The sequence below is a fragment of the Phymastichus coffea genome, unplaced genomic scaffold (genome assembly GCF_024137745.1).
Source record: "Phymastichus coffea isolate CEN01 unplaced genomic scaffold, Cenicafe_Pcof_1.1 PCOF00097, whole genome shotgun sequence".
NCBI classification, from domain to species: Eukaryota; Metazoa; Arthropoda; class Insecta; order Hymenoptera; family Eulophidae; genus Phymastichus; species Phymastichus coffea.
The window spans coordinates 674,486-701,665 of NW_026706908.1; the positions used below are offsets into that span (position 1 = coordinate 674,486).

The following is a 27,180-nucleotide window of genomic DNA, read 5'->3' on the forward strand; positions in this document are numbered from 1 at the left end:
AAGAGACTGTGAAACAGTGTCGCGTTAGCTTTCACGGATATGTTTAATACGTGAATTTCGTGTGCGGTTTCATATAAGCGACTAAATCTCTAATTAAAAATTAGAGGCCTAAATTCATATTTATCTTTGGTTGCCACTTACAAGGGATGCGCAAGCTTCGACAGTCGTATCTATCTCGGCAATTGCAAAAGTGTTTCGAGAATCGATACTTTTTCAAGTAAACACATCCACATCGTCGCGTCCATAATCTCAATTATTCATCTAACAAGCTCTGCGACCCCCAAAGAGAACAGAGTTAGGTTATATATACAGTGAAGGAGACAATGCGAACCCCCTTGAAATTCACACGACGATTGTTCATCTGTGCAGCCACGCTGCTGTTGGCTGCCTGCCGGCAGACGACAGCCGCGGGCGAGTCAAGTGCAACGATCGAACGAGCGAATATTCGTATTTACGCTGTACACTCCGTTGGGATTCGTAGAGGCTGCGGACAATATATATATATATATATATATATATATATATATATATATATATATATACATCAATTGTCATTTTTAAAACTATATACAGGTGAAACAATGACTATACATATTGGTTAAATATTAATCAGTTTTTCAACGCCCTTCAAGAAGCGTTTAGAAATTCGCAAAAAAAGCAGCCGCAGCCAACGCACAAAAAAAAGACCATCGCGCAAGAAAAGCCGCGGCGGCAGCAGTAGCGGCGAGCAAATATGAAAATAAAAAAAAAAGCAAATTAGCCAAAAACACTCGGACCACTTTGGCCGAGATCTACACCGCGAACGGTCGCCCGGGAACACACACAAGCTTGTAAATAGTCTTTAGGTGGCGGGGACGTAGACGACTGAAGGTAGGTGTGCGCATCGGGAAGCTCCGCCTACCCCCCTCCCCCGAGCGAACTCCGCCTATATGGATGGTGGAGCAGCAGCCGCAGCAGCAAGAAGGTAGAGTCTTGTGTGTAAGGTCCGTGGTCGCGTAGTCTTTTTTGGCGCTCTGCACTGCTCCGCGGCATCACACGTACATAAGCCACGCGAACATATCTCTCTCTCTCTCTCTCTCTCTCTCACTTTCTCTCATACCCCGCGAACGCGAGACACGGGTGGATTCTTTTTCAAATTTCTGGAGGTTATGCAGCGACGACGCAAGCTTCAATTGTGCCTAATACCGCCGGCCGCCGAACTTTGTTACATCGTCGGCCTGCGGTTGTTTATATCTGCTACTGGTTGATTTTTCCTCGAACTGGCCTTTATGATCCAATCCACATAAGTGTGACTTCTTCGCTGCTGTCATGTGAGTTTTTTTTTTATAATGTATAAACTTTTATTTTATTGAGAATGTGCGGGTGTTTTTTTGGATTCGTGGAGAATGAGGTTATGAGCGTTACTTTTCTACTAGATTATCGTGAAGTGAAGTGCATAGTTTGGAGATGTAAATGTTATTTGTTGATATTGAAAAAATGGATTTTCACTGAAAGATATACGCAGGCTTGTGGGCAGATTATATAACAATTCAAGTTTGGCATTTTGAGCACATTGACGCAACTTGACGCAAAATTATCATCTTTGGACATTGTACAAAAATGAAATAATCCTACAATTAGTACATTTTTTTGCAAACAATATGTCAAATTATCAAAGAAAAAAATGTCATCCATTCACGATATAAAAATGAAATTCGCATCAGTTTGAACTCTCCCTCGATCTAAAAATCTTTCTCCACTCTCGTCACAGTCGAAAATTAATCTCATTCGCAATCGCGGCAGTCGTTGAAAATTAGCTCAAAAACAAAAGTAGCCGGAAAATCGTGTTAGCGCCGAGTGGCTCGATTAGAAATAATCGAATTCGCGCGCTCTTCTCTCTCTCTGTCTCCGTCTCTCAAAGAGCAATTTCGCCACGAATTGGATCAAGGCTGCGCGTCGTTATAAACCAAAGGGGATTCATGAAAACGGCATACTTACTCTCTTGGAACTTCCGCGTGCGATTTGTGACGCTTTGGTGGCAAGTGGTACGTGAAAGTTCGCTTTGTCAAATGCGATTTTCGCTGCGCTGACGCGACGTGTGATTTTGATAAAATCGTGTGCTCGCTGCGACGTCGAAAGAACTAATGCGTCACAGAGGTTTCATCTTGTAACGGAAAATCAATACCAACGTTATTTGCAAGCGATCGTCAATGCGCTCGGACTTGAATTGAAACTCATTAAAACTGCCCGATACAACCGTCGGTTGGAGGTACAGCGAGCAGTAAAAACTCACATTTAAACCGACGGCATATTTAAAACCGAAAACTGTTTAAAGCTGTCGAGAAAAAAGTACTCTTGAAAACACAATCGCACGTCGGCCAGCGCAATATTTACATACAATTAAACCTTGCCATAAGGTATATGTGTCCATAAACGATCTTAACAGGCTGCGATATTGACGGTAAACAAGGCCTTAAAAAAACGTCGATAATGTCGCGCTATACAGGCAACAACTCGAGTGCGACATTGTGTAGTGCCAACGGAAATTAGCGAGCGAGGGTTGAAAGTGCATCCATTATTTCAGTGCCCTCGAGCACTGTTTATTTTTTTTTTTTAATTTTTGTTCCAATCGCACGCAGGAGATTTGTTGCGAGATTGTAGCTGGAAGTTATTTTTTCTCCGGTATGGATAATTGTCGAAGGAGCTGCGCGCGAGCCTCGGTACTAAACTTTCAACAGCCACTTTCTTTGAACAAACACCCTTCGAGCGCTCAGCTCGCGTCACTTTTCACCCTATGCGTACGGCGTGTACATGCAAAAGCCCACTTCTGCAGAAAAAAGGGTCGCGCGGGTAAACATGCTATAGTCTTACGATTAATAACTCAATACGCTCACTTCATATACGTACCTTATTCATATAGCTGCGCGCCGATTAGCGTTGAGGCGCCGTCGATTGTGATTCTACGGAGGTGATCGATTCGCTTGGCCAAACATTATAACGGAGAGTGATATTCTTCTTCTTTCGCTTTTGATAGAGGGAAAAAAGAACACGAGAGGAAAGTAAACTCTTCAAGTGGCGGGAACAAAACTTTTCACTTTAATTTCGCGAGGAATATCCCTTTGAAGATACGTTCGCGGCCGGTGTTTGGGATTACAGCGCGGAAAAAAAATATTCCTTTCTTGGAGCGTCGATCTTGAGAATCTTTTCGCAGATTATTTTCGACTGCCTAAAAAGGAGTTTGATCGATTTAGACGGGCAATGATGTTTAGGTGTCGGTTGTTGATACGCCGTATACGGCAGCTACGTTCCGACGGCAAAATGGCGACGGCTGTCGCTCTTCGTGACCTGGAGACGTGTTAAAATGTCTCGGCATCGTTATTTGTTGTTCAATCAATTATGCGATTTAGTCTCTCATATAGGAAGTATCAATCTTTTTATAAGTTAATAATTTCACTTATTTTCTTTTCTATAGTTCAACTGTTTTTGAAAATCTGACTGTAACTTCAACAATTAATAAAGGAAAAATAGAGTTTGCGTGATTTCTTGGCATCGTTAAGTCGCGCTATCTTTGTTATTGTCTTGTTCGCGTTTACACTAAAAAGTATCTTGTTCGTATCTTGCACAGCAAAAAAACGCAGACTAATAAAGTAATTATCGATTAAAAATCAGTAATTGTACATCCACATCCGAAAGACAGCATAATCGGAGTGACAAGCTTCATCTCTGTACGCTTTACCTTGATGGATTACAAGTCGACAGAGAGGAAAGAAAAGCCAAACGCGTCTAAAATCCCCGATCTCCGCGCGCTCCTCTCCCGCATTAGATGCCTACGCTCACAATAAAGAAAAAAAAGATACGTAGGTAGAGGTACAGTCGCATTATTACGCTACTTGATTTCGCGTTCGAAGGCCCAGCGAGCAGCTGCCGTTCGGGCGCGCTGCAAAAGAAATTCTGAATCGAAGGGGCCGCGCTGCTTGCTGCTTTTATCGTCCTTTGCTAATATTTGACGACGAGAGTTTATAAGGGAGACAAACGGACATTGTACGTGAGACCATCTTCGAGAAGCTCGTTTTTTTTTTATTTCTTGGAGACGACGATAGTCCGCGCGGTCCAGTAAAATATGAAGCACACTCCTAGTTTTTCATATAATTAGTACCAAAATTAATTCTCGTTGGGAGGAAAATACATTCATGTAAATTTTGATTTATCAATTGGCATCAATCTTACTTTTTATCCTGGTTACATTTTGTTAAATTACGCATTTTACATTAAATTTAAGCGATAATCAACGTCCTGCTAAAGATGTCACCTCTTGCCGAATAAATGATTGCTGCAATATGATGTAAAGCCGAACATATCTATTATCTTAATTAAATCGTATTAGAAATATATAAGATATAGAAACACGATTCATCTAATAATATTCCACAAACTATTCAATAGTATAGTTAAGTGTAGTTGCTTGCATAACTCTGAAACATTGAATTATTTTTTCTGGCCATTCAGGTAATTGCACTGCTTCATTTACAGTATTTGACAAGAAGAAAAAATAGCGCTTTTCAACAAGCAAAAATCTTCACCGAACAGAGAAGAAAATCCACGCGAAAACGCTAACAAGATCGCCACGTCACATTCGCCGCGGTAAAAGAAAAAAAAATATTCCTTGGGAGAGAGAGAGAGAAAATGATAATCCAGTGCTGGCGCACCTATCCGCCCTCTCTATTGCGATATGGCGGAGGGCGGAGTGCCCGGGGGGAGGGGGGTTGCACCACACTCGTGTGCGAGGAGTTAAAAGATCGTGGTAGACTGATAACGAGGCGGCGCCTTGCACGACGATCAAGAGAAATACGAGCGACCTCGCGTCGCGTGAGCTCGTTATCGTCCGACAAGGACGCTTCTCTCTCTTTCTCTCTCTTTCTCTCTCTCTCTCTCTCTCTTCGAGTAAATTACGCAGACGCTCCGTTATTTACGCGATAATTGCGCGCAAGCGTGAGCTTTTTAGAGTGAGAGACTTGACATGCTTGAAAGTAACTACGTATGGTGCGTATTTTTTTCTTTTTTTTTTAGTTTTATACGCAGCTGCCTCTTTTTTCGAGTATTGGTCAAGTATACCTACGTGATTTTTTTTAAGGTTTTGTGTCAAAGAGATATAAATGTCTGCTTTAAGTCTGTTGGATGAATTATCATTATTTCTTTCTTTCTTTTTCAAGAAATTAACGTACGAACTACCGCATGTTTTTCGTTGATAGGTACGTGACTTTGTAGAGGCTTCCGTTCGACAAATTTCTCGATTTTTCTGATTACACACAAATGTAAAATCTCTGCTATTCAGCAAATATGGATTTTCAATAACTCATAAAAATAAATAAACAAATGGATAATTACAATAATATCCACGTGGAATCCACATACTCAAATTTATTAACGTATAAATGCTTATGGGAATCAACATATAATAACGTAAGTTTAAAATATCGATCCGCAGTACTAGCACAAATAAGAGAAGAAGATGCAAAATCGAGGAGGAGAGGAAGATGCGATAAAAGAAGAGAAGCAACTCGCGGTGACGAAAAGAAAAAAAAAACGAGGTGGACTAACAATCAGAAGCTCGCTCGTACGCGCTTTCGAGTATGCACTTTGAAGTGTGCATGCGCGAAAAGAGGAGTCACTACGGCACCACCAGGCAAGAGATGGAACACTTTAGGTGTACGTAGGTAGGCGTCTTTTCCTCCCCGTCGGCCGTTTTATCTCCCCTTATACGCTGTGCCGCTTCTTTCCTAATGTGATATTCCGCGACGACTTCGGACTAATTAGCGTATACGCGCGCAATGTATGTATTACAGCACAAGTTCAGAAGATTGTAGATATTGATGGTACCTTTGGACAATTTTTAAATTTCCAATGAGCTGTTGTTGAAGAAATACGTTGGATACCATTGGGTAAATTTATATTTAAGAGTCATCTCAAATAAGGGTTTCCGTAGGAAGGAACAATCTATTTTGAAACGTAATATTCTTTTGCAACACAAAAAGATTTAACTATTCTAAAAAAGTTCTTCTTGTTGTAAGAATGAATCTTCTTGTACATAATCAGAGGGTCTTCTTTTTAGGCTACTTTGAGTTGAGTCTTCATTCTTGTTATGAAACGAAAATTCACAATTGGTTGCCAAGATTTTCGTATACTTGAAATGCAATAATTATCCAAAAGACTGTAAATAAAATAAAAGTGGTTTGAAAAATGCTGGACATTTATATTCGTCGCCGCCAAAAGTAAAAACGTCCACGCATAACAATGCGTATATCTGTACAGCTACAAGAAAAATCCCAAACTCTCGGGTCCCCCTTCCATCGTCGTAAGCCTCACCCAGCCGATAAAAAAGTCAATGTTCGCAGGGTTCTCAATATTACATAATTCGACCAAAGTCTGCGTATATATAATTCGGCCCGTTGAAACTCACACGTATGACAAACAAATTAACCGAGCGCGACTTTGTCCGCTCTCTTATACGATGTAACCTCTCCAAGCTATCGTATATCTGCGCAACAAATTACTTGCCAAGGGTGTATATATACGTGAAGTGTGCAAGCGAGGTGGGGTGCGCAGAGCCGCGCCACAGAATTAATGCGCCACTTCCTCTTTCTCGCTCGACCTGCAATTGCCCGCGCTGCCGCCGCCGACGCCGCCGTGAGCTCGCCCGTTTAGCCAAAGTTCGCCTAGAAAATCGATCCTCGTAATTGGCTTTTGTATACCGTATAAACGTCGGAACGCACACGCACACACCAAAACACTTTTTTATAATCCTCCACTTGAAAAAACGCTCCCACGCACATTCTCTCGTTGCTCGAGTTTTAAATGGTTTCAGCACATGGCTGCAAGAGTTAATAATCTCGCTTTCCTTTATGTTAGTTTGCTTTCTCGTATCTGTTGTACGAGGTTTGAAGATTTTTAAAATTCAACTAGCGATTTCAACATTTTATTGTATTATTTACATTTATAAGTTTTTGAATAAATCATTAAGAAATTTAATATCGGGTTTTAATTATTAATGCCTTGTAATTAGTTGACGATTTCCGTCATTGGAGTGATTTAGTCGATTATACGTGTACTCGAAATACACTCTTTTTCTTTAATTTCAGTTGTGCAGTTTTAGTGAACTGGAAAAACAATATTAACTTCAAGAAATTTTCCATTTATTATAGTATTCTTATACAGCTAGCAAGACCATTCGTAAATTACGTTCAATTTAGTAAATCATACACAACATGAACATCGAAAATAAACGCGTATACATATACAACAGTCACACAAAATCAGTTAAAATACAATTGAATATAAGCATATAGAGAATAAAACTCAATTATGTCAATTAAAACTCTTCAGCATATAGCATAAAATAAGTTGTAAACAATTCATTGGCAAAAATAATAAAAACCAAAAATTGGCATATAGGATAATGAAAACAAAAACAGCAAGCTCGGAATCTCGTCGAGCATTGAAAAATGAGCCGTGAGCATCGTATCCAATATATATTTGGAGCGCAGAGGATAACGCACGTTGAAAGGTGCGATGCTTCCGGTGCGCACGCAAAAAACAGATCGGCCAGATAGGACGCGTGCGCGCGCTTGCCGATTCATAAATCAGCCGTCGAGAGATCATTGGCTGGGATAAAATTAGTCTGAGAGTCTGGTTTTAAAAAGAATGCTTTTTGGTGGCGCAGGTGCCAGATGATACACACGCACACATGTATTGTCGACTCCCTCAGGCTGTTCCGTGTCAAGTGTAATTTGTCTCTGTGGCTGATTTACATTCTTCGTTCGATTTCACGAGAAAACTCGAACATTTTTCTGTGGGAATGGCTAATGGAAGCCATGGCATTTTAATATTTAAACCGAACGACATTGACCTGATTGAAATGGCTATAAGAATCGCGTGGTAGCGTTACTATTAAAATGAAGTTTAGTGTAATATTTTCTATTCGCTGACATATACAATATATAGCGCCGCGCATAACAAACCGTACGTCTTAAACATCAAATCAATAAAAACTCAAAAACTTAAAAGCGTAATGAAAAAAAAAACAAAAAACAAAAAAGCAAAAGTACAAATCACATCGCGTGGCCACTTTCAGTTGGCTCTCCGAGCATGGCACGAATTTCCTAGCCCGCGCGCCGCGGCAATGTCGCCGAGTGCGAGCGTATGCTTATAGTCACGCCACGAAAATTATGATGTATATAATGCCGAGAGTCTTTTCAAGGCACACATATACCGCGTGGCATATATGGCATGCAGTAGTAGCATAATACCGTGACGAATGCGTTTGGCCTGACGTCGAGCGTGCCAAAAGATAAAACGTCATTTTCAACGGGTAACAAGTGGAGATTAGTACGCCGTTTGGAGAAAAATGCTGCGGATGATGAATAGTTTTAACAGATAAGGGAAGACGAAGCGTGGCTTCTTTTTAATCGATTTATCAAAGGAAAATGTTACTACTATGGTAAATTTTCGAATTAAGGATAAGTATCGATGAATTTAGTAAATTTTTTATAATTTCGACATTCGCAGTAATGTGTTTTTCTCGTGTGAGACGATATAATTGTGAGTTATTTTCTTGCTTTTTCTAAATAATATAATTAACAATAAGTCTATTTCGTCATCAAGGATATTCGTGATATTTATTATTGAAAATGGAGCAGAAATTAATTTATAAGCAAAATAATTTTGTTATCTTTATCATTTTATCATTGGAAGATATAAGAAAAAAAACACTGTTCTCTTCTTAAAATAGCGTCAACTACGTTCTGTAAAATAAACCTAACCGACATTGAACTTGAAGGTGCAACCAATAAAAATAAAAGACCAGATGCAGTAATTGATCGAAAGTATACGTTATGGGAGCGGAAGCTCATGCTTATTCACCGCATTAAGAGAGTTGCGAGGGCGGCCTCAGCACACATAATTTAAAGGTGGTCATGAATCAACCTTGCGATTAATCGTTTCTGAGTTGTTTGTGATAACACGATAACTTTCATTACTGATGCCACGTGGATTTTGCACGATACGTATCTGTTGTTTTGTGCTTGTTAATATGTGAAATATGGGAAGTCAGCAATTTTACTTCCGTTTGATTTTTGTGACACGTGTCGAACATTTACGATCGTTTAATCACATAATGCACGAAGCGGTTCTATTTGCGTTTGTAATTTACGCTTGAATTGCGCAAAGTTTCTTCCCACTGGCTGCAAGAGTAAAGAATGAATTTTTAAATCAACTTTTGACAATATAATTATTATCAAAACATTTTCAAACAAATAAAAGCAAATTCAATCTCGTCGAACAAACTCTCTGTTTCAAAAAACAAAACAGAGTAGAAACTCACCCCTTTTCATGCAAGCCTCTCGAAAAAATTCGAGCGCCGAGCAGTTGAAAAAATTGTGCTACTTGAAGCTTTAATGCTCACCCTCTGCTCGCTCTTGCGCGCGAGACAAAAAGCTGCAGGCAAGCGACGCGAGGCGCATAATTCCCATGAACGCGGAGTAAACAGGCCGTGAAATTACCCTTTAAATATTAGATTATGATTGAATACCGTGCACGGGAGGGTCGACGCTGCTTATTGCACGGCTGGATGTCCCAGCGTTATCTCTGATATCAATCTTGACATCAGATAAATGCCAGTGCTCATTTTTTTCTTTCGTTGCTCGAAAAGAGTTTGATAGACGATGGACCGAAATTCAATGTTACATAAGATGTTCATGAAATGAATTTTGACAAGTATATAGAATTTTAATGATACTGTAAACAAAAACTTCCGTTGCATTTTTCAGAATGTCGACAAATTGTTAATTTGTAAAAACAATTACTTAACTCATAGAGTTATACTTTATAGTGAACCATAAATCTTTAAAACATCAGCAAGAATAAATAAAGACGATTCGATTATTATATTACACAGTTCGATTAATCAATTTATATTTTACAGCTTCAAATACTTGAGAAGTTAAAGGTCGAATTTGAGTTAAATTCGAGTCCATTTTTTTTAACTGCAAACGCTAAATTTTCAAATGTCGTAACAAACAAAAATGTAACTGACGGTTAAATCATAAAGCAAATATCGAATGCTTTTCAGTTTCTCAAATTTAATAATTAATGAATAGTTATTACTTTTATTATATCTCATTTTAAGATAGATTTCTATCTCGAAAAATCTTTAATTATCACAGGAAGTCAATTTAAAGTAACTTATACGGTTTTTTATATATTCAAAGATTTTTAATTTTTGAGTTATTTTGACGTATGCTAAATACAGTATTCAGAATAATGTTCTTTTTATTAGCAACTTTGCAGACTATTGTGATAGATTCTTGTTCGTTCCGAATGACAACGAAACATTGAAATTTTAGTAAATATTAAATGAAAAATACATTAGAAATGGCATAAATCGAAATTTTCAAAACATAGCTTTTTTATATATCAGTTATACATTTAAAAATTTACAATTCAAAATTTCAAGAAATTAATTTTTGATATTACAATGATTATTTTCATATTCTTTGAAAGCATAAGAGACTTTTTATGGAATAAAAAATATCGATTCTTATGACGGGTATGAACAGTCACTTACTTCGAGAAAACAACATTTCGAAGAGTATTGTTTTCTTTCCTTGTATGCATGTTATTTTCTATATTTCAGAATAGCAAGAACTCGCACGTGAATGTACGATGTCACCACATTAAAACGAGACTTTTTCAATTTCTAGTCTCCGCCTCTGCACCACAAAACACTCCTCACAGTGTACAGTAACACAACTATAAACACAGCAAACGAAACAAAAGTCTTATATTCGTTTTTTTTCTCTACTCTCACATGAAATGCAGCCGGCCGCGACTGCGGCAGCAATGTGCGAGCGCGCACGAGCCCGTGAACAAGGTCGATATTTCAGAAATTTTACGAGCCTCATGCGAACCGCAACAGGTTTTTATTTGCATTACGTAATTACGCGAACGCGCGCATTTGCATTAGCGTATACATGTGAGACGAAAAAAAAGCAATCGGACGCATCAATCTGAAGAGAGCAATGCGCGAGAATAAAAATGAATAAAAAGAGCACTCGCTCGAGCGCACGGGTATATAATGCATATATTCATGAGCTCGACTAACGCCCACGTACCGGATATAAACACCTGCTATCTGGTGGGAGCCGCACGTATATATTGCTGTGCCTTCATGGTACCATCGGTGCTTCTCGAATACTTTTATTGGGAAGAATTTGACAATGATAGTAGATTATTGCGAGGCACTAATTTCAAGTAGTAATAGTCGACACGGTCAGCCAGAACGCAGAATTCTCCATGTAAAAACGTGCGTTCAGAAGTAACGTTTCGACGTAATTTGTCAAGCTACGTTCGTGTAAGAGAACGAGTAACTTAACAAGCTGGACGAGCGTCAAGAATACAAATTACCCGGGCAACACCTCGCTCGCGCCGATAAGTTTTGACGAACGAGCTTGAAGAAAGGTGCGAGCGTCGTGAGTGCAATATATCATCCGGCCGACTACCTCTAATGACTTTGGCAATTAGCCTTGCGTCGCATATACGTATAATGGCCCTCCAGCTCCTATGAATATTCCGTTATCTACGCGTGTAGAGCAGCGCGTTCACGCGCCGATTCAATTGAGTTGGCTTTGCTTTCGCGTTTCCTCCAACATTTTTCCTCGTTAAATGCTGAGTAGTCTTGCGAAATAAAACTTCGGCGAGATCGTTTTCGCAAGATTTGCCGCGGTACGTCGGTACGCGGTAAAAGGAAGTTGAGCTTCTAGCGGATTATTATTCGGACGATCGAACACTAACGGTTCGTGGCATGAGCGAAGGGAAAAAGGGAAGAGCACGAGCCTTAATGAAAGGTGAGCGCTTTCCATATAAACACGCTATCATAAATCGCAAGAGCTCCGGAGATTCTGCTGAGTCTCTCCCTCGATCACGAGCAACTTTCTTATAAAGCTCTTCACTTCCCTCTCGCGATGCTCGCGCTGCTTCGAAAAAGATTTTATGTAAATGAAATATGCTTCTTTAATTTGAATATTCATTGTCGCGAATTATTTATTGAGCACGTATTAATTCAAGACGGAGGCGTATCTTGAGATGTTTCTTTTTAGTGACAGCACTGTTTACATCATTAATTGAAATCAATCAGCCTCTACATATTTATTTATTTAATTAATTATGATTGAACATTGATATTTGCTTGAAATATTTACCAACAAGAAATTAGACTTAGGCATAATTCGTCTATTTGTAGTCTGGAGGATGTCTCGAGCGTAATCTTTTCGCTAATGTGCGAGTTTTTGGAAATGAATAAAATTATTTGTCATCAAGGCTTACACATTGTGAATATCTAATATAACTGATATCATTGATCATTTATTAAATATAAAAAAAAATTCAAAAAATGTTTCATGAAAAATCAATATGGTACGATCTATCGTCAAAACGAAAGAAAAAAAAAACAACTCAGTTTCTCATTTTCTTCGGTACGAGCGATTCTCGGGCAATATAGCGCGCGAAAAAAAAACCGTGCCAATCCACGCTCGCACCCTCAACGTTCTTCTCTATCTCAAGGGACTTAAGCGAGCGCAAGTCTAAAACCGACTCCGACGAGCTACGAGGGGCGAGATTCACAATGCCGAGCAATAACACGAGAGACTCGGCCTTCCTCTCTTTCCATCTACGCCCACTTCCTTAATCGACGTAGCTGCTGCTGGATGACGATTTTGGTCTTAAATAAACTTCTGTGGTCTCTCCCTTCATCGCTCTGCGAGTTTATTATGGAATTTGACGGTCACTTGAGGCTCCTTTTTTCGCTGTCGTTAATCGGGTTTTTACTGCGTCAAGTTTGCTCGGAGGGCTCATGATGATGGAGAGGTCAGCCTTGTAAGTTGAGAATCGAGGGTTTCGATTGTGACTTTGATTGAAAAATCGCCTCTTTGATAAGACTGATTTGAATTTATCGAATGACAATGCTCATTCAGGACCAATATTCTTACATGCATTTCACACTTTTTTCAATTTTTTCTTTTAAACTTTTAGATTATTCAGTTGATTCAGTCGCTTGACGTTTAACCGACACGCATTCGGTCGAATTATCGCGAACAATCAAATAAATAAAACGAAACATCACAATTGATTTGACGATTGTTCGGAGTCCTGAAATGCGCACAGCAAATAACTATAAGTAACGAAACAGATCAATCGTCACAAGCCACATAATCGAACAAAATCAACGACATTCACGAAATCTAGAACACACAAACGCCCCTTTTCGCAAACCTCTCAGGAAATCCGTAAGTACATCGGCAAGGGTTTTAGCGAAGAGTAGCAGTAGCACTATAGCAGCAGCATCTGCCACCCCCAGAGAGAGCTAGCGAAGTGTATGTGTCGAAGCTTGAGCGAGTGGCTGAGACGGCTCAATGGCGTCTTTTCAACGAGAGAGAGAGAGAGAGAGAGAGAGAGAGAGAGAGAGAGAGAGAGAGAGAGAGAGAGCGAGAGAGCGCACACGCAAGCTTTTCATACAAGATTAAATAGGATATTACACATTAAATGCCGTGATTCCGAGTGGCACCGTCGTCGCCGCCTCCGTCCGCTCCGCAGGCAGATTAGACGCTTTTCTTGTGACGTGCGAATTCTTACGCCTTTTATATCAGCGCGCGTACGTGCTTCTGAAAAGGCTTTACGTCGGTCACTTGGACGCGCTGCCGCGCGCACTTCTTCTTTTGGATTTTTTATGCATCTGGCTACCCTTTTTTCGGGAGAGGGGGGAGCTCGCGCGAGAGGAAACATTCAACGGAGGGAGGGGGAATGCCTTCCAGGTATTACAAGGTGGTTCACTGTAGTTTTTTTCTTCCTCGCAGACATGCCATTCACGACGGTCAATGAATGGATAGTCTTTTTGGGTTATCTTTTTGTCGCCAGAGTCGCGGCGTGCAAAAAGAAATGAGATTTCGAAAGTACGCTTTCGCGTGAATGCGACGTAAAATTCACGATCAAAAATTGTCACGAAGAGAGAGAGAGAGAGAGAGAGGGAGAGAGAAAGAGAAAAGAAAGCAATAAATTAATTACGCCTAACATCAGGACAACATGAAAGGGAGCATCGGCAGGTCAACATAAAAACGCCAAAGCAATGTAAGACGACTCGACACAACTGCCTCTCGCGAAGCGAGAAGCGTCCGGCCGGCCGGCACCGCATGGGCAGCGCGCGCGCGCCTCCGCGTACGCACAATGCACAGCTGGCCGGTGAATTCCATTTGAATATAAATTCGAGCGTTGCAGCGAGCGAGCGCGTGGCAGCCGCCGCCGCCGCCGCCGCCGCCGCCGCCGCTGTTGCTGAAAAATCTCGCTGTCTCTCGCGAGCGCCACGTGGCCGGAAGTCGAGTGTCGCGTCGCTTCCGCTCTTTGCCAGGAGTAATAGGGTGCAAAAGAGCTCCGGTAATGGCAAGGGAGGAGGGGAGAATGTTATTTGTCGTAGAAGACAAATGAAGGCGATGGCGTTACACAGTCGACAAGCTAAGGATTGCGGCTAATGAAACGTACGAGCAAGCCGAACGAAATGATCCCGTTAAAAACAAATCGGCAGTTGCGGCTCGCATGCCAGGCGCAATAATCTCCGTGAACGGCAAATTATCTGCCGCAAGGAAGAGAAACGTAGGATAGGGAGAAAGCCATCGCTGATGAATCACGCGAAGCGTGGGGATATGAGTTTCGTGCCTACTCGTCCTGTATTACACGTAGCCGCGAGTGTTTTCGACGCGCTTATCAATAAATCGTTATGCGGGTAGAACAAGCTCGTGCTGGAGACGAGAGCGAGCTAGGTCGCGAGAGTTTTTTTTTTCTCGTCGCGATTTAATGTTCGATAAGAGAGCCATTACAGTACCTCGCATGAACCGGATGATTTGATGCTGATCGAACGATTGTGACTACACATGATCGTGACATGGACGGACTCGTTCGTCAATAAGTGCAGAAATAACAGTTTTTATGAATTGCGAGTGGAGGAAAAACAGGCGTCGACAGCTAATATCTTGCCAAAACGTCGAGGTCGAATCAAAACTCGAGCCAACATTCTAGAGTCAAACAAAAGCCAAGACCTATATCGATACTTTTGGCCTCCGTGCGTATAGAGAGAACAAGTCGTTGCCACCCTCCTTAGCGCAATACACTCGTGCAGTAATGAGACACTAGGTGGGAGTGGTTTATGTATGCGTAAGAAAAAAAAGGGCAAAGACCGGTGCGCTTGTTCTTTTATTCCTCAGACGAGGCGTCGTCCGACAACGTCGTCGAGGACCTTAAGAGAGCAGCAGCCGCTAGTCTGGGTTGTTCTTTCTTACGTACGTACTTGTTCTCGCGCGCGCCTTCGTGAGTTATGCATTTGGGTTTGTTCTTCGCTTTGTTTCAAAGCCGAAAAAAGGGCTATGAGCTGCGAGTGCCCGTTGCATTCTTGACGGACGACTATCGCTCTTTTGTCGCTACGCGCGGACAGATGCAACGTAGCTTGGCTAAATAATTATATATTCAACGATTGAAGAATGACTCAAAACGAACTTTTTTTATCTTATCTTATTACGTACAATTACGTTTCTTTCTTGTGATGCATTTTCTATGTCGGACTTTTCAATTACTAAAACAATCAAATTTATCGTTGCAGGTATTATGGCCTTACTATATTGATTAAAACGTTTCTTATAACATTTTATTTGGATAGTCATTTATCAATTATATCACGGTCAATTATGAATTCCTTATAATTTTCTGAAGTTTAAAGCTGTACGACTTACAACTTACATGAAAATAAATATTTTCTTTCAAAACCTATAAAATTTGGGAGTTTCACAACAACCGTAAATCTGCAAAATACAGTCTGCAAAAAAAAATATTTCTTTGATTAATTTGTCGAGTTAAATAATTATCAGTAAAATTGAAGCTACGTCGCCTTCAACGTGAAAGAGGCTACATCCATTATTAATCATCTTGCTGCATAGCCACTTGACAGTCAGCGTCCTCAAAATTAGCGCAGACTACGTCAGATAAATATTTTCTTTCGAAATTGCTCTCAAGGCACACGGTCAAACGAACAAAAACTGCAAGTCCCATTAATTGTCGCGAATAATGCGTAAGTTCTCTCATACGGCATTGCGAAAAAAAGGGAAGAAAGCCGGCTGCAAGGTTCTAACATTACGCGTGCTTCCGCATAGGCAGCATCTCGAATCCGATACCCCGCTGCCGGATGTCTCGTGTGTGCGTGTGCCATTTGCTCCTTATAGAGGGTTGCTCTCTGCTTCATCGTCTTGAAGGAGCTCTCTCTCTCTCTCTCTCTCTTATATTATATGCATTGTATGGCGCGTGCCACGGGCACTTTCTTAGACACACTCTTTTTCAGCTCTTTCTTTTATGTACTCAGCAGCAGCAACCTCAAATTTTCGAAGCTCTTGTTTCATCGTGATGTCGATGCCTTTTTCGACGAGTGTTATTCTTTATTTTTCTTTGTCACTCAAGAGGCCGAAGACTGAGGAGTTACGATTAGTATTATTGGTTTTTATCTTTACGTTTTGTGATATCCTTACGTTTAATTTGAATAATTAGATACGAAACAAAGTGTACATCATTACACAACTTACCATTCAACGAAACATAAGCTTTTCAACTAACAAATTCTCCCAGAAAAAAGAGAAACTATGCAGTGCAACTCTCAGCACACCACAAGCAAATTATCAGTGTCCCTTGAAATTTCGAAATTCACAAATCTCCCAAGAGACTAAGCGTAAAACAGACGGTACACGTACATTTGTACGAGAGAGAGAGAGAGAGAGAGAGAGAGAGAGAGAGAGAGAGGGAAAGTCCCTTTTGTCACAGCGTTTTATTGTTTCCTGCCGGGGGCGTGCGCACATGCTCTCGCTCTGACATGCCGAGTTGAACGTCTCCTAAGTACACTGCGCGCTGTAAATATACACGGTTCTCCTTTGGCTCGTCGTGCAAACGCCGAGCAAGAGTAGTTCGACGTTAGAACGCGAATTCCAATCCGACGCACGCAAAGAACATTTGTTTTTAATAATAGACATCTTTGCAAACCTGACTCAAACCGAAAAAAAGGTCAATCTCTCTCTCTCTCTCTCCCTCTCTCTTTGGCGCACAGTGGCGTGCGCGAGCAAAAAGCGACGGTTGTATGTACGCGCGCGCGCGGCGCATTGTTTGACTCGAGGACCTTTGGTACTTGCAGCCATTGTTCTGCTTTGAAAGCAGAGCAGTTCATTTTATTTTCTAACTCGTGTAGGTGACAATTTTAAGCATCGTGAAGGGCCTTTCCCTCTTATATTGAAAATATTTTGCGAGGTAATCTTTTGTCTTGCCTATTACTTTGTTTTGGCTGTGTCACTTTGCGAAGAAGTGCTCCAGCACCTTTCGTCGCACTTTGTATAATCGACTATGATGTTGATTCCGAAGATAAATATTTTTTCGCATATGCTGTATTTTTTATGTAGACTACTTTGCATTTTCGATTATATTTCCAGTGTGAAGTTGGCCATTTCTATTGTAAAATTATTTTTGCAACAGAGATATAAGTTAGCTTTCCACTTAATCGTATCCTGTATTCATTTTCTCTCGTTCAGATTGATTTTGTATATTTATTGATTCTTATGAAGTTATTATAAGATTAAACTATATGGCTATCATAGGAATATTAGTAACAAACCTCCAAACATTTGTAATCTATTACATCAGTATACGAGTATGAAAATTAATGTAAACAATTTAAAAATCGATCTGCTATCACATACTATTTCAATACAATAATAACCTATTGTTCGAGCATCACACGAGGTAGTCAATTGACAAACAGTTACACAAAGAATTCTCAACTCTTAAACGACCTATGAGATGACTTAGAAAAAACCATTCCCACATGCGTGTTCGCCTCCAAAAGGAAAGCATGGGCCGCAAGCTCCGTACGTAGGCGCGGCGCGTACCTTTTGAACGATAGCTTTCAACGAACGATCATGTCGCTCGAGGGTTACATTAGAGGACCGCTCGGCCTGGGCGAGCGAGCGCGGTAACCCGAGACAACGTTCCCCGTGGTGGAATAATGGTAATAACGGCGCGTCGAGCCACGGGCGGCCAACAATGATCGCGCGAAATAATGAGCGTCGGCATATAAAAGTCAGGCAAAACAATCGTTGTTGCCGCATTGTCCACTTGTGCGCGCGGCTCCATGCCGCCTCGCGTCTTTCCATCGCGACGTTACTGTGCTCGTTAGAGAATACGTTGCTTCGCCGACTGCACCGACCTGCGATCGGCAATTAACGAAGGCTATCCCCGCTCGACGTCGCCCGACCTGTCGATCCCACCAGCGATCACATCGCGAAAATCAAAGTGATAGGCCGACAAGAAAAAAAAAAGCATCGCGAGCGATCGTTAGCGAACCGAGAAAAGTGAAAAAAAAAAGAGAAGTCAGCAGGTCGGCTTAATTAGAGCTATATATCCCCCCATCGCGATAAAAATGTCTCGCCCTGCGAAGCGCGCAACAATCGCCGTGCGTGACACTTTCCTTTTCCCATGCGAGCTCCGGCGTCGGCCGCGTCGTCGTGTTTTTGAGGGGCGGTGCCATCGCCACAGGGGTAGCCTTAGACAGAGAAAAAAGGAGAGCGGGGTAGAGGGGGCTCGAGCCGAAAAATCGGTGATAACGAAGGGACCCCCGGCGTCATTGCGCAGCTGCGGGCAAAAGAAGAAAAAAAAAAGGCCCCCCACCTATGCCTTCCACGACTTTTGTTGCGCGCTATGGCTGCGCTGCAAAGCAGAGATGCTGATTTCTGCCAGATAGGAGTCTGCGCTGCATGCACACGCGCCAGAGAAAGAGAGAGAGAGAGAGAGAGAGAGAAAAAGGTGGATATTTTTTTTCGCTTTCGGCTGGATGCTTTTGCCGTGCTTGTGAAATAGTATACACTTTCTTTAATTATGCGTCTTACTTTTGGGCGTACGTACGAGATTCTTTTTTATTTTTATTAAAACAAAGTTGTTAATTTTATAGGGCGACAACATGTCCTACACTCGTGTACTAAGCTATTAAAACCACATTAGCAAATCAAAACTCGATAAAAAGTAGCATGAAGAACAAGTCTGCATGGATGAAAAAGCAATGCGGATGCCGACTCAGGGTCGAATGAGGAACGTGTCATTTTGCAAATTTCTCATTGAAGCGCACACACATGCACGCACGTGTGCACTGATTCTCGGGCAACCCCCAATGTTACGTGTGGTCGAGAGCAGTACTCGCACTACTGGAGTGTAAACAATTCCATTAGTTTGGCCTACTGGCCCTTTTAAGTCTCTCTCTCTCTCTCTCTCTCTCTCTCTCTCTCTCTGAGGTTGCGCAGCGTCGTTTTTGCACGTACATACACATTGTAGCTTTTGTACTTTTTACGATACTTTTTCATGGCTTTTGTTTCGTTTCATTAGCGGAATGACTCTTCTGAGTGCATTTTAATTTGGAGTTAATTTTGTTTGCAGGGCAGATGTAATTTCATGATGCTGGTCGGAATGCCCTTTTTTTGGTCCGTCATTCATGCTTTTCTTTATGAGTCTCGTGAACTGCTGTGGTGCGTTTTATCGAGAATTGCTTTCATTTTGTTTTTCTAGTTTTTCCTTGCGTTGATGGGCTTGAGAGCAAAGAGAACGATGTTTTATGTAAAAGTTATATAATAAAACAGAATGCTGTATCTTCTTGATTATACTTCGAATTATTGATAATTAAGGTATTTTATAATAACTCTTACAAAATTATAAATTTTACCTAGAATTGTTGGTTGATACAAGACTATTAAGTTTATTGTTAATATAATAGCTCGTATGGTCAAAGTTGAAACTTGAAAGTTACATAAACTACAGCATCATATAAGGTACTTTTATGAGACTGTCATCTATAAAAACTCAGCTGTGTAATACAGCGCATGAAATCTTTTTCATCCAACATACCATATTCTGAAAAAAATACTGAATGTACAACAAAAGATTACACGACGTACCTAATCTGGAAAATCCCCAAAGGAAAAAAGTGTACAAGAGCCGTATTACGTTGCACATACGATGAATTCCAAGCGGATGCACCACAACGCGTCGCGCAACGATCGAAAATCGGCTTAAGCGGGCATCGTGTCTTTCGTGCGGCTGTCATCCTCAGCCGTCGCTCCTTAAACCCTCGGATGCTAATTATGAGGCGCAGGCGAAAAAGGGAGCTCGCTGACAATCCCCTAATAGTCAGAGCAGAGGGTGCTGCTGGGCTTCACGTTATGCGTGACACTTTTCTGGCTTTGCGGCTTCCAGTAATGGTGCTTGCCGAAGGTTTGTTTTGAAATGCCGGTGATCGGTTAGTACGCGTCGCTAGAGTGGCTGGACAAGTTCGGATTTTTCAAGCAATTGTTTATCCAATGAATCGCAGTATCAACGACCGCAGCAGAGAAAGGAAATGAACTCAATTTCATTTCCGTCGCCTAACTTACGGCGTAATTTTTGCAGGAAGGAAAGCGCCGAGACGGAAAAGAAAGGAGAGGGAGCTATGCAACCTTAGAGCTTTCCTCGCGGGCACAAAAGAGGCTTTGCAGTCCTCGAAGGTTCGGGGAAACAGAGCGCAATTAACGTTGGAAAGCCGACAATGGCGCTAGCAAATTTGCAAAGCCATTTCAAGTTTCCTCTCTCGTCGACAGCGCCTCCTTCGACTTTTCTTCGTCCACGGCGAGGCGCACTGTTTAATAGTTCGGCTTGATTGGATTCGCCGGACCATGCGTAACGACGTTGGTAAACTTTGCGGTGGCACTTGACGCTTCGCGCGCACCAACTTCGATCGAGCAGCGCCGACCGACGCCTCCGCGAGAGTAGTATTTAGTCGACGTTTTAATCGAGTGCGGTATACGCTGCGGCAGCACAGTTCGATTCTTTTTTAATCAAGTGTGGTTTTGGCAAGCATTGTTGACGCTATAATTGGCTTGATTGAGATTTTTCCGAGCAACAGGGATTATTAATATGACTGCCAATCAATTATCGCCACAATTTTAATTGTCTTTGGCAATTTTTATTTTAAATAATACTTTACTCTGATTTGTGTCTGTCAATTTCAACCTTGAAACCCAGGAGGTACACTTGCACTCATTGTACCTGCACGCTCGCGCTTATTTAAAATAGTATCTTCTCCGGTGCTTATTTTTATGCTATAACGACGAGCCCTACGCATTCCGTACGTGTTCGCTAAACGGCCAGTTCGAATGAAATGCAGATCAATTTCGATGCGTTTCTCTACAACTCGGCTTCTCCATAGTATCTCCGACATTTCTCTCGAAGGCGTACATAACCGATCAACTGCCAGACGAAGAAAAATGCGGCGTCGCGAGAAAGCACACAGCTACCCGTCCAGCGCAGCGCAGCGAGAAAAGAAAGAGAGAAAACGTTCGGTACGCGGTATGGTCTCGCTCGGTCTCGCGCAGATTCAAATAAATTGACGAAATTGGCATCCGTCTTTCGCTCCCGCACGGTGTGTGTCAGCCTTCCATCGCCCGCCTCCCCACTACTGGCATCGGCGCGTCTGTCTGCCACATGTATAGGAAACACCCACTGGGGCGTCGGCTTCAGCCAATAGGCTTCCGATGTCGACTTGGCGGGGATAAAGTAGGGGAGAGTAAAAGTTGCATCCCATCTCTCTCTCTTTCTCTCTCTCCGGGTGCAGTTGGTCTTTTTCTTACTTTACTTTGCCCAGACGCAGCGGACGGAGCAAGTGCGTCGGACGCGAAGAGACGTTTTTTTGCCGACAGTCCGCGAGCTCGCGAGTGAAAGATATATCTATAGTGTATTCCCGCTGGCCAAATGCGGTGGACTATGGTGTGTGTTATGTATTTTTTTTATATAGTATATGTGTATATGTACTGTTTACTTTGGCGCTCGAGGTTGGTTTTTTTTTATTTTTTTTGGTCCTGGTATTTTTTCGTAGTTTGTAATACTGTGAATTCATTGAAGTAAAAGACTTTTATAAAATCAGTTCAACATCGAATATAAAATGTACTGTAGAAAATTCCTTTTGACTTTTAATGTTATATGGCCATCAAAAACTTGTAATGTTGGTCAATGACATGCTGTAAAATATTTGCGTTTACTTTTTATTCAGATATTTCTAGTAGTTATCGAAAATATGATAATAAATTATATTCAGGAGCTTTTTTTGTTTATTTTTTATGTAATCGTGTTAGAACTCTTTTTTTAAATCATTAACCTATTAATATTAAATTTGTGGTTCTTGAAAAAGATTCGTTAACACTATTGTTTCATTTAATTAGTATATAAATGCATTTTACGATAATATTTTTCATAATCCTGCATGATTTTTTCAACTTAATTTTAAAATATTTCTAAATAAAATTTATACTATTTCAGTTTACAAAACGAAGAAATATACTATATACAAATAGTAGATTTATTATTAGAGTAAATCGTATATATTGTATTATTTGTTTTTTCTACAAAGCAAACTGTGACATCGTACTGAACAACAATGCATTACATAAAGAAATCACGTATTCCTATTCAATCCTCACAATATTCCCAATGGTCAAACTTACCTGTCAATCAGAATTTAGGGAATCAACATCCCGTAACACGCCCCCAATTTTCCGTACGATTCGGCCACTTAACAAAGCCGCGAGAGCAATCCCCTGCGTACAACGTATTACGAGAGTTGACCCTTACATATATTGCCACGTTAAAGCCGCTAATCTAAGGGACGACAACAAAAGCTTTAGCTAGCCGCGCGACTCAAGAGCGAAGATCTTAAATACGCCGAATGATCGACAGTTACACGCGGTGCTTTTGTGTTTACATACCTCCTTTTTCTGGTTGGCTTGCGTCAAAACATGATTATTCTTATTTTCATAAAAATAGAATTTTTTTTTTATTTGGTATCGACAAATTAATACATACATAGAAACAAAAGGAAGTTTAGTAATTGTAAAACTGAAAGATATGCTATTCCCCTGTGATTAAGGGCACGGCTTCGAGCCCGCAGGGACAATTGACAAGTTACAACGATAGGCGGGGCTGCGGTGATGTGCCGTATGTGATTCTTGTGTACTCACGTATGCCAACGCAACGTCTGTTTTGGGCCCAGTCAACTTGAAAGTCGTTTTGTATTTTTCCCTTGCTTACATAAATCTTCCGAAGATGAAAAAGTGACAAATAAAATTTAAAACATTTCACAAATTCAAAATTCGTGGAACCTCACAAAACCGCAAAAAAAACAGTAACATGTTGATGTGCATCGTCGATGCGGGTCCCTTTTTATAATTATAGCCTATATATAAATGGCGAAGCAGTGACGTCGTCCGCACACCGAAATTGAATAGTCAACGCACCAACTAAATTATCATTGACGTTTCTTAGGCGCACAAGAGACGATAGATAGATTTAAATTTGCTCGCGCGGGGGAGCAGCAGAAACAGGCAGAAAGGAGATTAAATTACGCGTGAACATATGCCACTTGAACGCTCTATCATCAGGCACGCACGTTTTGGAAAATTGTCGTCGTTGAGCACTTGAACAGCACGGAATAATTTAACGGTATCTTAAATAACTTCCCCCTTTTCTTTCTCTTAAAAAAACCGCAAAGCAGTAATCCGACGGATCGCAAACTCATCAACCCAGGGGACAATGAGACCTTAGGGGGCCATTTCCTCGGCCACGTAGATTAAAAAAAAAACGTTTACTATTTGCTTAGCTTTCTCTCGTGAGAGAGAGAGAGAGAGAGAGAGAGAGAGAGAGAGAGAGAGAGAGAGACAGAGAGGGAGAAAAGACTAGCTGTAGTAGTAGCAGCAGCTTTTTTCTCTTTCCTTGCAGACGGCATTCAATTCCACTCGCGCGCGGTCGTCATTCCAAGCTCAAATATAACGCCATTCCGTGGAGCAAACATTCGCCCGACGCACACATACACTGTGACGGATGACCATTTTGCAATCTCTCATTCAGTCAGTTGAGCTATTCAACGACTCCTTGCTATACGATTGAAACGACGATCAACCCTGTCTCTCTCTCTCTCTCTCAGTTTTTGGAAAATGAAATAACTTGTAATTTCGTTATATATTCCAGGCACATATTTTCTTCAATCAACATTTTTCTTTTTGGTGATAGAGAAAGCAAGGTTAATAAACAGTCCAACCCCTATGATTTCGACATTTTTTTTCCTCTTCCGTCAACGCACGACGAGGGCCAATTGAGCGAAACGCGCGCATGTGTCGCACGCGTTGTATACTTACCGAAGCATGTGGGTTCCGCTCTTGACGATAAACGTATTCTACTTTTGGCTGAATAGATTGAGAGACGCATTGATTTGCCAAACCGATGTAATCGTTTTTGTAATCGTTTCTCGCAGAGATACTAAAAAATGACGACAGTAGATGCGTTTAATTGATTCGACTTTTTTTAAATTAAACTATGTGAGGACTGATTTATCTTACGAAATCATGATGTATTGTACGAAAATATACGAACAGAGCAATTAAAAATAAAGCTTGCGAGTGTAATTAACCAACACTCGACATGCAAATTGTATTCAAACTACCTAGTACATGGATTTAAAGTGAAGCTTGCTCACTTTTTTCCATGAATATAACGATCTAATTTACGTAATACCCTTGGAATCAACATTAATTCCTTTATTTTCTTTGTTACAGATTGACGCTATGCAACCATTTTCATCAAGCCAATCAATGGCAACGGAAACACCGACGAGTTTGCCACCCGACAGGGTCAGCTCGCCAACGCCATGTCGCAACTTAACCTTTTCCATTGCCAAAATTATGGAACCGGACAAACGATTGACAGAATCGAGTCAACCACAATCAACGGCAACTGTAGCACTATCGCCATCGACAACTTCATCACCGACAATACTTCATCAACCTACCGCGCCAAGTTTGTCGTTAAGTTATTCGGCGCATCTGGAGTCTGCATTTAAAAAATACGTGCCAACGTTCAGGCATCATCAGAATCTCTTACAGTACTATCCGTTACTTCATCATTACCACTCGAATCCATTGTTAAGGTCGTTTCCTAGTCCATCACCTGCTTCGACGACGACACCAAATTCAACGTTAAACAATCGTACACCACCACCGATACATAAGGAGATGTCGAGGTTGTCATTGTCGCCAGGTTCACCAAAGGAAAGTAGCAGTCGTGAATCGAAATCGAAAAGTGCGTCACCAAGGGATTCGTCAGTTAGTAGTAATCCAGCGAAACAAAAAAGTTTCACTTGTTTGGAATGTGGTAAAGTGTTTAATGCTCATTACAATCTCACGAGACACATGCCAGTACACACTGGCGCTAGGCCCTTCGTTTGTAAGATATGTGGCAAAGGATTTCGACAAGCAAGCACACTGTGCAGGCACAAGATCATCCATACATCGGAAAAACCTCACAAATGTCAGACCTGTGGAAAAGCTTTCAATCGCAGTTCGACGTTGAACACTCACACGAGGATTCACACGAATCACAAACCGTTTGTTTGCCAGTACTGTGGCAAAGGTTTCCATCAGAAGGGTAACTACAAGAATCACACGCTAACGCACAGTGGTGAGAAAGCCTTCAAGTGTAACATCTGTAACAAGGCTTTCCATCAGATCTACAATCTCACTTTTCACATGCACACGCACAACGACAAAAAACCTTTTAGTTGCAAGATCTGTGGCAAAGGGTTCTGTCGGAATTTCGATCTTAAGAAACACATGAGGAAACTTCACGATACCGGCTCGCCTATACCACACAGTGGACTTGGCAATTCGAGTCCAGTACAACAATCGAATTACTCAGCGGTGCATCATGGACCGACGGCGCATGCTTTCGTAAGTCCTTTTCTGTTACCACCGCCTGGATCCAATAGTTATCTTAGCAAGATGTTGTGACAGGAAAACGTGAATTTTGGAGCTGTTGGGAAAGGACAGTGCCCGTTGATTCTTGCACCACATTGTTATCCTGCTGATTTAGGTGCGTTGGTGCAATCCTCCAAGTGAATATTATATATTAGTGATTAGCAAGATACTTTATAAGGACAGTGTCGCAGTGACGTTGCGAACAGTCAACAACCAACTACCTCAATTCGTCATCTACGACGCGCGTCGATGATGTGTATAAATTCAATCGCTTTGATTTTATGTTTATTAACGACCACGTTTGTTACAATATATATATATATATATTGTATATATATATATATATATATATATATATATATATATATATTGTAACAGTCCAGTGAAAGGCATTTTTTTGTAATGGAGTGCATCCATCATTTTTGTCGGATTTATTGTTAGCTGAAATTAATTGTTCTAGTCGCGGTCTGTGAACGCAACAATCTTAAAGACTGCGTAATAATATGAGGTAGTATTTTACGCTAACACGTGTTATTTAGCAAAGTTGTTTCTTGAAAAACAGAATTTTAATCTAAATGTGGTTATTTTGATTGTGTACATATCTGCAGTTTATATATTGAATGAACATTCTTTCATCCATTGTAATTCTTAATTCGTAATTTATAATGATGCAAATGTAAACATACATTTTCCATGAAATCAATAACTACGTGTAAACAAAATACATATCTGTAAGTTCAAATAGCTACAAATAATCAACTGGATATGACACATGACAGATTGGCTAATGAGAGAGATCAAATGTATTATATAATTACGTTTATAAATATTTGTACATATATTTATTTATATATATTATACATTCTGGTGAAATCGACAAAAACAATATTACGTAGATAAATAATATAGTGATATGTCAAATTGGAATATCAATTTTTATCAATTTTATTCATTATTGCGCATTAATATATTACTATCATTTTATTATCGTATTGTATCAAATTTTGTCATTTTCATAGTAAAATGTTTTTGAATAAAGTAAACAGTTTAAAACTTAATAGACTGCACTGATGAAAAATAAGACACAAAAAAATGTTTAATTTATAAAAGATGTATACGTTGTGGATGCCAAAATATTCCAGTTTGACTGTTACCGCTTCGTTTTATTTTACACACTATGAAACGTTTTATTTTTAAGATGCTTGAATAAAATTACAAGCGACACTTGTATAAATTGGTGTGATAGTAGTTCGTAAGTATCAAT

The 27,180-nt window shown here is 40.7% G+C and overlaps 1 protein-coding gene across 3 annotated transcripts; it reads left to right on the forward strand.

Annotated features, from left to right (window-relative positions):
* The first annotated feature begins 991 nt into the window (after nt 1-991).
* LOC131669818 (fez family zinc finger protein erm-like) lies at nt 992-26,201 on the forward strand. Of its 3 annotated transcripts, none has more exons than XM_058944982.1 (2): nt 992-1,037; nt 24,720-26,201. In XM_058944982.1, the coding sequence occupies exon 2, from the start codon at nt 24,729-24,731 to the stop codon at nt 25,947-25,949; it is 1,221 nt and encodes a 406-aa protein (XP_058800965.1). In that variant the 5' UTR covers nt 992-1,037; nt 24,720-24,728; the 3' UTR covers nt 25,950-26,201. The 3 variants fall into 3 exon arrangements, with proteins under 3 accessions (XP_058800965.1, XP_058800964.1, XP_058800963.1); XM_058944981.1 differs by having other exon boundaries at nt 994-1,310; XM_058944980.1 differs by lacking the exon at nt 992-1,037 and adding an exon at nt 21,776-21,882.
* Nucleotides 26,202-27,180: the final 979 nt, after the last annotated feature.